The sequence below is a fragment of the Paralichthys olivaceus genome, chromosome 14 (genome assembly GCF_024713975.1).
Source record: "Paralichthys olivaceus isolate ysfri-2021 chromosome 14, ASM2471397v2, whole genome shotgun sequence".
NCBI lineage: Eukaryota > Metazoa > Chordata > Actinopteri > Pleuronectiformes > Paralichthyidae > Paralichthys > Paralichthys olivaceus.
Genome location: NC_091106.1, coordinates 14,397,848 through 14,414,207, shown reverse-complemented (window position 1 = coordinate 14,414,207; position 16,360 = coordinate 14,397,848). Strand labels below are relative to the sequence as shown.

Here is a 16,360-nt window from a genome sequence, read left to right as displayed (position 1 = left end):
GAAAGTACAATGTATGGCCCAGGTAGCCACTGAGGTCATGCAATATACTGTACATTCATCCAGTACTACTCAGATTATAAAGTAGATTTAATTTCAGCATGAGAATGGACTGTAAAAGGTTTATTCATGTGTGTAAATCCTCTTGCATGCAACATGTTCTAATGGTGTGCACAGGCACCACACTGTTGTTTTGTCATTATGTTGTATTATGTTTTCAGAGGGAAAGACAAAATATCACATCTATTTATATATTTACAGTGTTCATTTTAGGTCCCATAAATTTAATTTGTATCTATATTTAAAGAATGTATTCTAAAATGCTGAAGGTCATTCAGTAGAAATACAATTTAACAATTTAGTCAGACTATATGTAAGGTGAAAAGAATCACCTTTCTTTTAGGGCATTTGAATCACTTTGCCTATGAAAAAAAATTTTTTTAAACTGGACCAAGCAAATTTGAAGACATGTATTAATATATTTTCAATCAAAGTGTTTGGGGTTTGTAGACAGACGATCCTGGTGGATCATTGTGTTGTTATTATACAACAATTGATTTACCTCTGTGGCAAATAAGATTATTAGGTAAGTAGATTAGCCAGCTTCAGTGACCAGGATACTCTTCAAAAAGTCCCAGAAAGACTGAAAGTTAATCAGTGGTGGTTTTTAATAGAAGAGACAAATCACGGTTTACACAGTGAACCTGGAAAATAGCAGAGAAATTAATAAGAACAACATAAAGTTGCAATAAACAACATACTCCTTACATGTAAAATAAAACTCACACCTTCTGGTAAAAATGGCGTCCAGCTTTGTTTAAGATTATCATTAAATTCAGATCATCAGTCCAGACACTGACTTTCTACAATAACATCCAAACAGAAACTATAATCTCATCAGATCATTCATTGCATTTCATCTACATCATCCTCGGTTTGACGATTACTCTGTTAATTGAGTAAATAGTGGAATTTTTTTCCCTAATGCACAGATGGTTGTGGAGTGCATAGCAGATGGTCGTGCAGTATACTGTACAACATGAGGAAGTATACTGCACTGACCAGAAACATTGCATGGATTCTACATCATTTTAATCCCTCTACTTTCTCCACTAACACTTAGTCACAGCACTTTCTCTAAAACACAAAAGTTATGTTTAATACACAATTTTCACAGAGGACTAAAGCACTTTGTGTTAGTTACTACTACTAACACGACTGCGTGTCCGTATATAACAACATAACAAAAGTATTACAATTGTACAAACAGTATGTATTGCAAAACAATATTTGTATCAGAATATAGAATAGTATTAAAACAGCTGACAAATATACTTTTAACAGTTTTGCTTTCCTACCTTCAGACAATATCAACGTCATAAGAAAATAAAAAAAACATTCATATATCTATAAATACTGGTGAATAACAGCAGTGTATCAACATCAAATACACAAAAAACTTTGAGATTTAAACCTGTGCATCATCTGCAAAGTGATGAAAGATCCATGTCCGCTCTGTAAACACAGCCATCTCTTGTGTATTGTGGTTGAAGAAGTGCTGTCGGACTGAGGGGGCCCAGGAGTGACTCTTAAGATGTGTCATTGGATTAGCATGTGAGCATATGCCTTTAGCCTTCTCCAGTCCCCTCGCAAACACCTGAGGAGCTGCATCTCATGTCAAGGACTCTCGACGGAGCCGTCTTCATGGTGCGGTTTCATGACTTCATTCTTTAGGATGAAGAATGTAAAGATTCTACATTTACCACAGGTGTTCGTGTTTGTTCAGGCCTGCTTTGGTAAGTTTCTCCTCTTGATTCTCTGCTTTCAGTGGGCTGATGTTGCTCTGATTGTAAATAGTGTTCAGATACATATAAAGGCTTCTTGGCTGAAGACTATATATACATTTTATCCTTTCAATTCTCTTTTCAGTTGAATCATTGTTTTTGCTTTTATTTGAGTGTATTTGACTCTGTAGGTCTGTTATACTGATTCAAAATTCATGAATTTAGTTTCAAAGGTACCATGAACTTACTATTGATATAAATAAAAGAAAATCACAGTCCATGTTACTGTGATATTACAAATAGCATTGTTTTTGTCTATATGTATGGAAAAGGTATCTCCGGAGGTTGACGTCACCTATAATCCCAGTCAAAGTGCCCGAGAAAACAAAGGACGCATGCGCAGTGTAGGGCTCAGCTTATGTCACGCAAGTGTTTAAGGCACCTTTAATAAGTAATTGCTAAAGTTAAATACAGTTTGACTATTAGAGAATAGTTGGAGCTAATGTTAGTAGTAGCACATCAATGCTAACATTAGCAAACAAAACTAAAGCTTCTGGTTAATGATCAGAAAACATAAAGCAATTACAGCAAAACCGCTCAGTGTCATGACATTTGATTAATGGTTGGTGTTATAGGGACGCCCAGGATAGTGGATCTCACAAAGTTACGATTTCGTGTTTGACAATTTGGTCCCTATAAGCAGCTGTTTTCACGCTTTCCTGGGTTAAACTAGTTCACTATGTTAAGTCGTCCTATAGGTTCAGACCCAGTGTGACAATGAGTGAGATGGAAGAAGCTACCCCAGTCAGGCTCAGAGAAAATGTTATCTTCTGCCCTCTGCTTGGAACTACTTAATTTACAACAATTTACATTATTCACGAAGTTAAAGAATTAAATCCATGAAAACAAATCTCTTAATGCATCTTACCTGTACTGACAGTATGGACGTGATTGTGCTGTTTAGGCTGGTAGACACACATTAATATTTAATATTAAAGTAGTTAATAGTAGATACATTATGCCAAGTTATTATGGCCTGTTACACAAAAACTAACAAAAAGTCTGTCTTCATCGAGTCTGAATGCAGTCAATGCTTGAATCTGAATATACAAAATATTTGTGCAATCGCTTTTTTTTTTTTTTTTTTAGCCTGCCTAGTCTCACTTTATAACATTCAACCACTCAATTGTGTTTTCGTGTCTCCGCCCACAGCTCAAGCAGACTTTGCCCCCTACTTCTACGACAATGGACCATACAGCCACAACGGGAACCTGGCCCTGTTCAGCCTGTCAGAGGACACGCCCATCGGTGAGACTCACCTCTGACACACAGGACGTTTAGTGCAAACAGCTGATTGGTAGATAGGCCAGAGGAACAATCAAACAGTAAAATGGTGTGTTTTGTATGCTAGCATCTGAGAGTCCAGGATGTTAAACAGTCTTTGATGGATGAACAGATGTTGTGTGGAGTTGTGCGTACTCACACAGACGTTCATCTGCTGGTTCCACCTGTGGATGTCAGGAGCAGTTTGCTGGCTGTGAATGTGGTGCAGCTGTCCCTCTGCTCCTTCTCCTTCTCCTTCACCAGTATCCTGCTTTGTACAGTTTACTGTTAACGTACCGCACCAGATAAATGTGCAATATTCATTTTTGTTCATGCAATTCATGGCTAATGTGCTAATGTTCTCTTTGTTATTTATCTTATCTTATATTATATTATCTGATTACACTTAGGATTCACATTCTTTTTATATAAACACATAAAGACTTTGTTTCCTGAACTATGTTTGTTTAAAATGTTGTGTTTCTTTAGGTACACAGATCTATTGTCTCAATGGCACAGACCCTGAAGGCCATGAGGTGAGATACGGCCTTTCATTTGATCCTGGCTTCAAAGAGTACTTCAGGGTCGACCCCAAATCTGGAAACATCACTTTGGTGGAAAAGCTGGACAGAGAAGTAAATTTTAACAACAGAAAACAATCAATTAAACTGTTAATTTAGACTTATTCTTAAAGAAACTAAGATATGATCCATGCTAACTGTTCCATTTTCAGAAACAAGATTCCATTGACGTTCTTGTGAGCATCACTGATGGAAGAAGCAAGGTGTGAACAGCTCGTTCCATGTGTGTTTATATCATTTGATATTAAATCAAAATAATATGACCATGAATATCATCTCCTTCTATATCTTCTTTTCAGGTTGTGGAAAGAGTGACAATATTTGTAATGGATGCAAACGATGAGAAGCCTGAATTCCAAAACATGCCTGCGATCATTGATGTGCTGGAGGTATGTTAAGCCAAAGATGCAGTAAATGTTTTATTTCTGTGATTCTCAACAAGCAAAATGTAAAGACAATTTGTTACTGTTAAAATATATCAAAGTGAATATCTTTTGTATATTTTTAATATTCAAACCTTATATGTTGTGACCTGGGTTATTTTCCATGTTGCACATTTTAGACAACTGAGTCTGGTAGCAGCATCTATGGAGTCGAGGCAGTGGACAGAGACACAGGCTCAGGGGGCTCAGTCACCTTCTACCTCCAGGTATCACATGACAGGAGTCAAATACCAACCACTCATATCCAATCCTTTCTGACTTGTGTATTTAATGAAAACAGCATTCAAACAAGCACAGATGAGACATTTGAAAATATGAAACACCGGCTAAAACTGGCCCCATCTGAAGTTAATCTGCACGTCATGTAAAGTATATATAGATGTGCTGATAATGACAATAAAATCATTTAGATTTTCTCTTTTGCATGTGAGTGAATATGATGGTTTAGTTATGCCGATGGGGATTTAATCATAATTACATTTGTGTCAAGTATTGGAGGCTTAGAGGGCTGCAGTGGCAGTGCGTGCCGGGGAATGTTAGTTTGCACTTTGGACTATTAGGACCGTAGAACAGCTGGCCCAAGCTGAACAGTGATGAGTGAGGCGGTGCACATCTGGACCCAGCAACTATCACCTGCCTGCCCTGTCCATCAGCATATGGCTTCTTTACATCCAGATGGACAAAGAGATAGACTTTATAGAGGATGTGGCCTAAATCAAGAGGCTACTGAGTGTTTTTATGCAGCCATCTGACCACTCTTGGGTTGTAAATGGGGTTTATGGGGTTTCAGTGACAGGCTTTTACTCATGTGACTGTATTTGTTTTTCTGTGTGTACTTTTAAATCCTGCTTTTCTTCTGTTCCCTGTCACAGAATCCTCCGTCCACTTTGTTTGCCATTGACAGACACAGTGGTGTCCTTCGTATCAGATCTGGAGAAATGTTGGACTACGAGAAAACAAAGACACACTTTGTGACTGTCATTGCAAAGGTAACTAGAGTGACACTTAGAGCACATAACTCTACCAAGGCCCAACAGTCGCCTTAAAATTCAATCTAGCCCCCGTAAATAAGGCAACAAAACAATACCCATCATTAAATCATCACCCCAATTGCAGAATAATGTGTAATAATGTTCTTTGCATTATTTGTTTTCACAGAAAATTCACAAAAAAGAAGATTTAGATTCTTCGATCCTTTGTCCAGATTTATGCCAAAATGTTATGGGTTCTGACTTGTTCCATCAAGTTTTGCAAAAATCAGTGGTTTTTGCGTAATCCTGTTAACTATCAAACACACAAACAAATGGTCGGGCTTGAAAACATAACCTCCTGAAGGTATTGTTTATTACCTGTACATATTGGTATAGCTCAGGGTTTCTGTTCTAGAATACTTTTAAAGGAACTCTGTGGAGTTAATGATCATTAGCAGAACAAATGTTTTGTTACAGTTTTTCAGTGGCAGATTGGTTGTGTATAAATGTCATTATTGGGAAACTAATAATACAACACAACACAGGAAACTGTGACAGTTTTATGCTGTCCCAGTTAGTTGGTGGTGACATTGCTCCAAGAAACTTAGTAATGTACCAAAAAAGAGACAGAAGAAGAAAGCGGTATAACCTGTATCACCTTGAGGAATGCAGGTTTTGAAAATACCTCCAAAATCGGGTTTGCGGATGGAAATACGCCTTGAGAATACAAAAAGAAAAACAAACATACATGATTAGTGTCCCAATTGAAAAACATTTAAACAGCGCTAAAAGAGATCCTCCCATTGATGGGGGATCTCATGATGGGAAGACGTGTTTTGATGATTTACCTTTTTAATATGTGTTAATAATTGTTTATTAACATTAATATAACAAAATAAAATCTCAAATAAATGTGCACTACTCCTGTTCAGGGATTCAATCTTCTATGACATTTTAACATGCACGTTTCCTTTCTTCTAGGACGGTGGTGGTAACTTTAATGGCAAGGAGCAGTTTCTGTCTTCCTCTGCTACTCTGACGATCAATGTGATCGATGCACAGGACACTCCGCCATCTTTTATCGGGACGCCCTATTTTGGCTACGTTTATGAAGTCTCAATGCCTGTGAGTATGGAAACATCTTCCAGTGACCTTCTGCTACGATTTTAGTCTTTTTATAACATCATATTAAACAATCGCAGCATAGCAAGGTACTGACATAGTGAATGCAACTTATTTCTTTGCATAATAAATAATAAGCAGCATATCTCACACAGTTTTAATTGCTGACATTTCACAGTAATGTCGATGCTGTTTTCTTCAAAGCTTTTCTCTTTTTTCTCTAATCTCCTTGGTTACAAAATGTCACTGGAGGAGAAAGATTACACATTCTGACTTTTATCCAGAGGAGAATAATTAGCAACCTGACATTTCATGTAGCTTTGATGAGTCAGAGACGACTCTTTGGAGAAAAATATTGCAGGTATAATTTAATGACCAACTGGTCATCTCTGCATCCTGGTCTTCTAATGATAACTCAACAACTAATTATCAGTCATGTTTCACTACTGATTAACTATTAATTATTACATTTTGTTCCAGGGATCTGAAATATTCAGTGTTAGCGCAAAAGATGGTGATGTGGGGAATCCAAATCCAATCCGTTACTCCTTTGATGATGGTAAGAATTTAATTCAAAGAAGATTTGAAAATTGAAGTAATTCTGTTTCAGAAATATGTTCATATATCTGTGTGTGTGTCTCTGCAGGTGATGATGGTGTTTTCAGCATCAATAAAACAAGCGGACGTATTGCTCTGCTGACTTTCCCTATGTATCTGAAGAGAGAGATCTTTAATATTAAAGTCAGGGTGAGTCGCACGTCATTCAGACATCAAACTAGACAAACTGTACATTCTCTGAAGTATAAAGTTGTATCACTTCATCAAGGGAAAAAAATAATTCTGCTGCTTTTAAATTATCTTTGAATTTGTGTTAAAATACCTAAAATGAAATAAAAGACTTAATCAAACAGACCCTCATTCACTTTACATCTGGAGGGATGAACAAGGGAATTTCTAATTTATTTGGACTAGATATAGATTAAAAATAAGATTCACAAGGTTGAACTATTATAGTGAAACTGGCAGATAAAATCTCGTACAAGCTCATGTGTCCACTGACCACATAGGAGACACGTATGGGCATAATTTTGACTTTATGTTTCCAGGCTTCAGAAGTGAGTCCTGAAGGCAGACTGATGGACTACGGGGTAACCACGGTGGTGATCCGTGTGGTGGACCTGAACAATAACCCACCTACATTCTATGGAGAGCACGGCCGACAGAACATGTTTGAGTTGACCATGTACGAGCATCCACCGGAGGGAGAGATTCTCCGAGGGCTGAAAATCACTGTCAATGACTCTGATCAGGTGGGTGAGATCATTAATGTGTTTCGTTTTAATGTGCAGGGATGTTTTAAAAGTGCCTCCATCAGCCAGGAGAGCAGATCAGTGATTGTTTTTCACGTAATTACAAATTACATTGTTATCTACTGATTCAATCAACAGACGTTGTGCCACAACACTGAGTGCACGCTGGTGTCCACCTTTCTGTCTGTGGAATCGCTCTGAGCCGGCCATTATCACAGACAATCCTTTTAAAATTGCATGAACTTGAGAGTGTGCCAACACAAATTAAAAGGTTCACGCTAACTGTGCCATTTGTCGGCTTATGCAAGTCTCTGTGTTTCCAGCTTCTTGCATGAGCCTCAACCGCTGCTCACCAAATGTGTTCTCTGTTAATACTGTTACAACATCAGGGTGAACTCTCTCAGTCCACACATATTACGTTTCATCAAGAAATACATCGCTGCCAATGATATCCTATTGATTCCTATTGCATTTCTATAATACTGAAAGGACACAGAGCTTTTATATTGATTGAATGGACTATATACGACATGGATTATGCTCTGCGTCTGCTTGTTTGTGATAGCTTTGTAGCAAATGCAGCTTACTATAAATAGGTTCATGCATGTGTAATATACTTTTTTTACGATTTCCCAGATGAGACATTTTAAATAATACGATGACACGTGTTGTGCTCTTGCAGGGCGCCAACGCCAAATTCAATCTGAGGCTGATTGGACCAGGAAGAATGCTGCGAGTCGTTCCTCAGACTGTGCTGAACGAGGCCCAGGTCACGATCTTAGTGGAGGACTCGGCCGCCATGGACTACGAGAAGCACCATTTTCTCACATACAAGGTGAAATGCATTACAAGTGCATATGTTTAACTAATGTGGCCGTAGAGTGCAAAACAGAAAACACAATGACAACTGCAAATAAGAAAACACAACAACAAACTATAAAATGCTGAAGCGGTAGGCCACTGAATTTCAACAACAGATAGCAGCGTTACACATCCTGCATCTTTTTTATTTTATTTATTTCGAATCTTTCTCCTTCAGCTCCTGGCAGTTGAGATTGATACTCCAGAGAAATTCAGCGCAACAGCAGACATTGTCATCCACCTCCTGGACACCAATGACAACGCTCCCAAATTCTCCTCAGATTACTACATCGCCCGAATTCCAGAAAACTCACCCGGCGGCTCCAACGTGGTGTCAGTCACGGTGAGTTGAGCGTTCATCCTGTCTAAAAATACTTGCGATCACCAATGTACGTCACTCTGAGCTAAAGAGGAATGTTGATTTTAGCAAAATGCCCAAGCTGCCCATTAATTCTCCAAATGTGGACTTTTTGGGCTCGGAGGGTTGGGATAATACATGAAAACATGTAGATAAAAGCTAGGCGAGGTAAGCTGCCAGATGGCTATCACTTTCATTTAGTTGTGTAACATCAAATTCCCAGATTTTTTTTCTAATGCTTGGTAGCACATGCAGCTGCATCACAGAAATAACATGAACACTGTGAACATGTTTTTTTTTCAGTGCCATTTAGTTTAAAAACGATTCGCCCTTGTCAGTTAATATCAGCCCTGCAGAGGCTCAAAGCAACAGGGAGGCTCACTAATAAATCCTCCCCTTGCGTGAACACCACAGCGGCTCGTTGCCTTGATCCCAGGCAATTTCAATCAGATAAAAGAACAGCCAACAAGTGACCTTGGACACACGGAGATGGCACACAGGCATCCCTGCAGCGACAGACAGACAGATTAGCTGATGCCCATGATGATGTTCGCTATGACATCAAATATCCGTCTTTTTATAGCTGACCTCAGTAACATCATGTTCCAAACCAGCACAGATTCATTCACTTCACTCCACGCTGGTAGACAGTTCTCTCCCCTCATTCAGTTTTAAGAAAGAGTCTTCAATGCAACCTCAACATGTTGGGGTTTGTTAAGAAAAGAGAAAAGAAGCATATCTCATTAACCTGACGTGAATCCAAAACAATGCCTCATCTTACTGAGCTATATGTTGCACTAAAACCATTAAAGAGAACATTCAGATCACCCTGGCTTAAGTTACTCAATCATATTCTATTCTCAATTATTTGTCTATTCTGTTTGTCTCCAGGCAACAGACCCAGACTCAGGACCTTGGGGTGAAGTGAAGTACTCTATCTATGGGTCCGGGGCTGAACTGTGAGTATGACAATGTGGAGCCTTTGACAGAAAGGACCCAGAGCCTACTTCAACTTCCTCATATCCACATACCACCATTATTCTATCTATGCATTTATTTAAAAGGCATCTTGCCCTTGAAATAACACATATACATCCATTATCTACACTCACTATCCTTTTGACGGCTGCTGGAGGAACTGGAGCCAATCCATGTGGACAGCAGGCAACCTATCCAGCATATTACAACGCATGTGTCTGCTGTGGTTCTGAATAAAATTGGGTTATGTGGTATCAAGACATGATCTTACGCTCTTAAAACAAATGAATGGATTCAGTCAACAGAGACTCTGAAGTGCTTTTATTATTAAATGGGTAAAGGGAGTGTTGTAACTACAGTATGTTTGTGACATATTCGACATATAAACATTGCTCGCAGTTCACAGCAGAACAGACAGTCAAAATTATTTTTCACCACAATTGTAATGTTAATCTGTCAAATATGTCACAAACATGAATATTTGCAACACTGCCTGTACCCATTGGCATAGTCTTCAGACTATGGGAGGAACCAGGATTTACTGGAGAAAACAAACATGAGGAGCCCATGCAAACTCCACACAGAAAGGCCCTAGCTAAGTTGGGATTCAAACCAGGAAACTTTATAATATGAGGCATTACTGCTACGCACTGCTCCACCGTGCCAAACAAAATAGGACATTCACAACAGAAGACATAAGCAGTATGTTTTGATAATCATAGATATCAACCAAACCACGTTTTAAAGTGTCAGATTGCTTTTTTCACGTGTTAATTTACTGCAGCATGTGTTGTGATCATGTCAATGTGTCATATTGTCATATTTGTAGAGAAAATCAGGTGGAGATGTCCTGGCAAATTAAAAAAAAGCATTAAAAAAATCACAGATCTTTACACATTATCTGTAGTATCAATTGGACATTGATTAGTTTTATTATATTTAAATATAACTTACAAAAAAGATGGATCTGAGTCTGAAAGTGTAATTTTAATGCAGAACTACTGTGTATGAAAATCAAATGCAGCTGCCTGAAAACTGTGCAGAAACATGACAGCAGATTTGTTTTTCATATGAGAAATATGGTTCAGTTTATTGCACCTAAGCACCCTGGTCCCCCAGAGGATTTACTGGCATTTTCTCTCATCTCGATTTTTATTAGATTTCTAGTCAGAGTCTAAACCCAGCGAGAAAAAATGCTCAGCGGTCACTGTTCTCTCTCAGTGATAACACACAGTTCACCTCCAGCTTTCACTTCATGTCCCTGCTGTTAGAATCACACAGATCTGCTACATTTAGCACAGTTAATACCTGATCTGCATTCCAAAGATATATCTGCAATGCACAGTGCCTATCTTCAGGTGTACATCCTTGTAGGGTCGTGTTTAGTCTCTCTTGGCTGTTTCCTATGAACCATTTGCTTTGTGTGATGAAATGTAGATGGAAAAAAGAGTATTTTTGGACTTCTAAGTAGAGATTTTGAGCTCTGTAGCAATGAATTAGTGGAGATATGTGATGTCACATGGCATCCAGGAGTAGGATTTCCAAAATAAGCAGAGGGGAGAGATTTGGAACAGTTTTAGCTTAGTGGGTACTCGTTTGCTCAGAACAATTTTCAAACTGTGTCACCTCAGATTAGTCTCAGAAAGGATACAAAAAAATATAGCATGTTATGTATTTTGATAGTATCTTGTATAGAAACACTTCAGTGTACACAGAACCGTGCTGTCCTGATCTTTGCCTGCTCATCCTCTGCCTTCGTTAATCCCGTAATGGGATTGGAGGAGAAAATAGACTTTGCGGCTGTACTGACTACCTTGCACTGACCTACAAGGGTAACTAAACAAGTCAGTCAGTCAAACGATCCACTTCCATTCTTGCTATGTATGTTAATGGTCAAGTCTTATAAATGTATTTGAATAGAACAGTAAAGTGACGATTTAAAGGGATAGTTCAATGTTTTGCGAAATACACATATTCCCTTTTATTTTATAGATTTAGAAAGACACTCACTTGTTTGCACATTAAATCAAGCATTAGAATCCCAAGGTCACATAAAAAGTGCAACCATCTTGAATGCTCCATCATCCACTGAGCAACACCTCTAAAGCCACTGTTCAACTAATTCTAACAACAAACATGCACCCGATCGCCTGCATGTGATAAATCTGAAATAAATATTCTGAATTACATCTCAATTCAAAGGTTCCTGATCCAGCCCACATCTGGGATCATCTACACGCAGCCGTGGGCGAGCCTGGATGCAGAGGTGAGATCCAAGTACAACTTCTACGTGAAGGCGGAGGACACAGAGGGGAAGTACAGCCTGGCTGAGGTGTTTGTGACGGTGCTCGACCTGAACGACCACCCACCAGCTTTCAACGACAACTTCCTCGAGAAGACGATGGTGATCGGAGCGCCAGTGAGAATAGAGGTATGTGCTCCCCTTGAGATTAAAAGAAAAAGTGAAAGTCTGAATAATGTTCAAATCGTTGTTTTTAATTCAATACATTTCCGCAGGCCGTAGATGACGACGCAGAGGTGCCCAACAATGTCATCGAGTACGCCATCATGAAAGCTGAGCCGGACAACAACATCTTCGACATCGACGCCGACACTGGCGAGATCGTGCTGAAGTCCTACATCAAGTCAATGGCCATCATTCAGAACATCACCAAGCAGAGGGACTTCACCTGGTCCCTGGTGGTGCAGGCCAGAGACCGAGGCCAGCCATCCTTCAGCACCACTGCAGTCGTCAAGATCGACATCACAGAGGCTGTAAGTTACGACCAAGTATACATGAATAACAGTTTAACAGTTAGATGTGATGTGATGAATCCTTTTCTGAGGTTTTACACTTTAAATATGTGAAAAATAGAGTTTGCAACCATTAGTTCATCAACATCATTTTATAGCTTGTGCTGCTTTAATGTTATTGCAGGTGTTATAGTTGTTGTTGTAGGGAATTATATAACAGTAATGAAGAGATTCTGCCTTTTTATTCCAAAAAATTGCATACTTTCTTTGCACCATCTGATTAATGTGCAGGAAGGTGCAGCTTTTCTGCAGAATAAGACTTTTCATAATTTCCCAGATTTCAGGTTTCACCAGTTATTGAGTCTGAGTCTCACACAAATGCAATTGTCATGTTTGCAGATCAAATCGAGATTTTTCTCGTACTTCTTGGGCCTAAGGAAACGTCCGGGGGCCGTGTTTGGGATTTGTTTGACCGTTGTCACCTTGGCCATTTCACTGACAATCATCATTTCAACTTTTATTTACTGGAACTCTGTGAAAAAGTCCCGTGTACAAGCTCAGGGCAAGATCAGAAAGATTATAAGGAGGCCCGTGCCATAAACGAAGCTTGCCTTGAGAGAATCAGCACAGTAGCACTGTTGTCTTTACTCTGTGGTACTGAGAATTTGTAGTGATTCTTTTTTGCAGTAGAACAAGGCTGTGTCTGTAAAAGAGTACAGGAGCACAACATAAACTATTTTCTTTTTTCCATGTTTTGAATATGACACCACGACCAAAACAAACAGATTAGTTCTTTTCACATCAAATTCATATCTATAGACATGAGTGGTCTCTGTTATGGGTTTCCCGGTCAACCTCTCTGATCTTGTCCAGACAAAATTATATTATAGTAAATGTTGATAAAATAGATATTTGAAAAAGGTTTAATTTGAACATTTTCTAGACTATGGAAAAAAAAGGTTTTGTACAGGTATATGCAGTACATTGCAGTATTTTTATTCTTAATATATATACACGTTTTGGATTTTGCACCTCACATGACATTTCAGCCAAATGAGTGAAAGTGCGACATTACACGGGACAATATGAAGAAGAATCTTTGTGTGTCAGACTATGACTTCAGTCCCATGGATGTGAATTCTCCCTGTGCTCTTTTACAGACTCAACTCAAGGGGGGGCCTTGGGGATCATTTATAATGCAGAATAGAAACAAGCCTTTACAAATCCTAGGCATGCTTGGTGGTGTCATTAGTCTCATGGTCGTAGTCACTGTCATCATCTCCACGGCAACATTCATGCGCAACAAAAAGTCCAACCGGATCCTGCCTAACCGCCGCGTGAGGAGGAGGCAGCGGAAACAGAACACCTGGAACATCAAAAACCCCTTCAAGGAGCCGGAAACCCCCGGAGAGAAGTTCAGAATTGAGGAGGAAGAGCGGGAGCCCGAGGTCGTTGTGGAGAACATCAACTACAACAACAACGTCAACAACATCAACACCGTCAACACCGTCAACAATGTCAACAATGTCAACAGCGTTGTGAGACACTGGCCCCCACCACCCTGCGCCCCATCTCTGCCCCCTCCACCACCACCCTACATCCCAGGGCAGAGGCAGTGGGCCGTACCCACCATCTCTGCGACAGTGGCACCCAAACCCAAGAAAAGGCCGGTGAATACCCGAGAGGACACTATGAACCAAGCACTAGTTTCAGAGCTCAAGCTGAGGCTGGAGCAGAAGAGGATGCTCTCACACCAATAGTGCTTGATGAAACAATCTCACCTCAGGGTCCATTTAGTAGCTGTCCAGCAGCTTCTGGGGTCTTTACCAGCAGAGCAAGTCTGCAAACATTAACTCCACATAGGAGGTTTTCACATGTTATGTTTTCAGCCTTGTCCATTTGTTTGTTGGTTGGTTGGTTGGTTGGTTGGTTGGTTGGTTGGTTGGTTGGTTGGTTTGTTTGTAAGCATGATTATGCAAGAACTACAGGATGGATTACCACAAAAACTGGTGGAAGGATGTGGTTTGAGTCACGGAAGAAACCATAACATCTTTCTTGAACATTGTAAGATTTTATTGCCGTTTTCACTAATTTCCAAAAGAGGAATTCATGGATCTTGATGAAAAAAATTTGATATTTATGTGTGTATGAAAAAAGACAAATAGAATTTAGAAATGAAAATGTCCCCATTTCTGACAGTTGAATGGACACTAAGTTAATGATCAAAAGCTCCAGAACAGCCAGTAAATGTATCTTGAGATGAAATTGTTTTGTCAAAGTCGAGACTGAACTCAATCTTCAATTGTGCTTTGTGTGTGTGTGCACGTGTGCGTGTGTGGGTGTGTGTGTACAAGTGTGTGTGCGTGTGTGTTTTTCAGAGTTTAAATACACTAAAAACAGCTAACGGCAAAATTCTTGTATACTAATGATGTTATTTTCATACTGTATAATGGGAAAAAAACACTGTACTCATGCTTTCAATTTAACTCCTGGTTGAAGTTTGTTTGTCATTTTACAACAGATAAATCCAAACCTTTTTAAACCCTTTGTTGAAACACAAAGTTCGTCAGGAAAGATCCCTTGTCTGGAATGAAGTCATTTAGATTTCCACAACTGAGACTGTTTATTTGGGATCCGACCAAGCTCCTTACAAGAGATTTCATGACACTTGAACTGACTAAAGAGATCAGCCGGAGGGAAGGGGACCAAAGTGATCACGTTAGGAAGACTTTTAATCCCACTGCGCAGGTTCAAAGCACCAAATAGTGTTTAAAGAGCAGTTTGTTTACAGTTGTGTATGTGGTGATGTATCTGTTTCACTCAGTCAAAAAAGTGTTCAGTTATCAAAAAACACTTGCTGTCAACAATTGTATTGAAATCACCACCAATTAAAGTACATGATTTGTAATTATAAAGTGGAAGACGTTTTTTTTACTCACATAGTATCACCACACTGTGAATTAAAAAGTAAAAAGGTTTTTGCTACAAAACCATGGGGACCATGGCTAAAGCTATCACTAGAATATGAATTAGTCACTGTATGTTTCAATATAACAGTATAAATACACCATACCAATGCATTAACAAAAGCAGTATTTTAATGTTGTAGATGGTTGAATTGAAGCAGATTTAGCTGCTTTATACTGTTTTAGGTAGTTTAATATATCCCAGTGCACCATTTTTTACAAACTGATCACTTTATCTTTAATCTGAAATGTATAGCTCTAGAAAAAAACTGCAAGATTATCAGTTTATCTGGTCAAACTATAGCTACATGTTAAAATAAATTGAACAGTTTTTTTTTCCATCATTTAAACTACTGACAACATTTCTGTTAAATGGCTGGTATACAGGATCTAGGCTGGTCTCATGATTTTCCAGAGCTGTAGCTAAATCTGTAAAGGAATATATATATTGAAGTACACAGAACAATATTCACCTCATAAATGTAGTGAAGTCTTAGAAAGCAAATTGTCCATATATCAATGGATTCTTTCCATTTCCAAATTTGAATCGTGGTTTATTATGCAGATGGATTATTGACAATAATGAGCAGACCATTTATTCTGTTACACACTAATTTCTTTTCACACATATAACTGAGTCAGTAGATTGGTCTGGTATTTGAAACCTGGTGAGGCACTGACCTGTGGACGAGCACAACATCCTGAATCCAGGTCACTAAGGTTAATAGTCTGTTGCCTTGGAGGCCCTACGAGACAAACACCTTAAGAATAACACCTCCTTAATGAGTCTGCAAATGTACTGAACTGCCCTCTTCTGGAGAGAAAGCAAAAGCTGCCTGGACCACAGGAGAGAGACAAACTTGAGGTAGGTTTTAGTGTCAATGGTTTTTTGGTCTAATTGTTGTTCATCTG

At 39.0% G+C, this 16,360-nt stretch overlaps 1 protein-coding gene across 2 annotated transcripts; it reads left to right on the top strand.

Annotated features, from left to right (window-relative positions):
- The first annotated feature begins 658 nt into the window (after positions 1 to 658).
- cdhr1a (cadherin-related family member 1a) lies at positions 659 to 15,397 on the top strand. 2 transcript variants are annotated; one of them, XM_069539039.1, is made up of 17 exons: positions 659 to 1,793; positions 2,994 to 3,089; positions 3,594 to 3,739; positions 3,838 to 3,888; positions 3,985 to 4,074; positions 4,248 to 4,334; positions 5,001 to 5,117; positions 6,081 to 6,224; positions 6,702 to 6,780; positions 6,868 to 6,968; positions 7,328 to 7,531; positions 8,214 to 8,366; positions 8,571 to 8,735; positions 9,642 to 9,709; positions 11,931 to 12,159; positions 12,246 to 12,503; positions 12,882 to 13,785. In XM_069539039.1, exons 1-17 carry the CDS (start codon positions 1,715 to 1,717, stop codon positions 13,080 to 13,082), a joined length of 2,268 nt encoding a protein of 755 aa, XP_069395140.1. In that variant the 5' UTR covers positions 659 to 1,714; the 3' UTR covers positions 13,083 to 13,785. The 2 variants fall into 2 exon arrangements, with proteins under 2 accessions (XP_069395140.1, XP_019964083.2); XM_020108524.2 differs by having other exon boundaries at positions 1,605 to 1,793; positions 13,643 to 15,397.
- Positions 15,398 to 16,360: the final 963 nt, after the last annotated feature.

Bases quoted from the DNA above. Each gene is read 5' to 3' on its own strand.
- cdhr1a (XM_020108524.2), top strand. From the start codon at position 1,715: ATGACTTCATTCTTTAGGATGAAGAATGTAAAGATTCTACATTTACCA. The intron at 4,075-4,247 runs GTATGTTAAGCC...TGCACATTTTAG, and splicing joins CGATCATTGATGTGCTGGAG to ACAACTGAGTCTGGTAGCAG. The intron at 8,367-8,570 runs GTGAAATGCATT...TTTCTCCTTCAG, and splicing joins ACCATTTTCTCACATACAAG to CTCCTGGCAGTTGAGATTGA.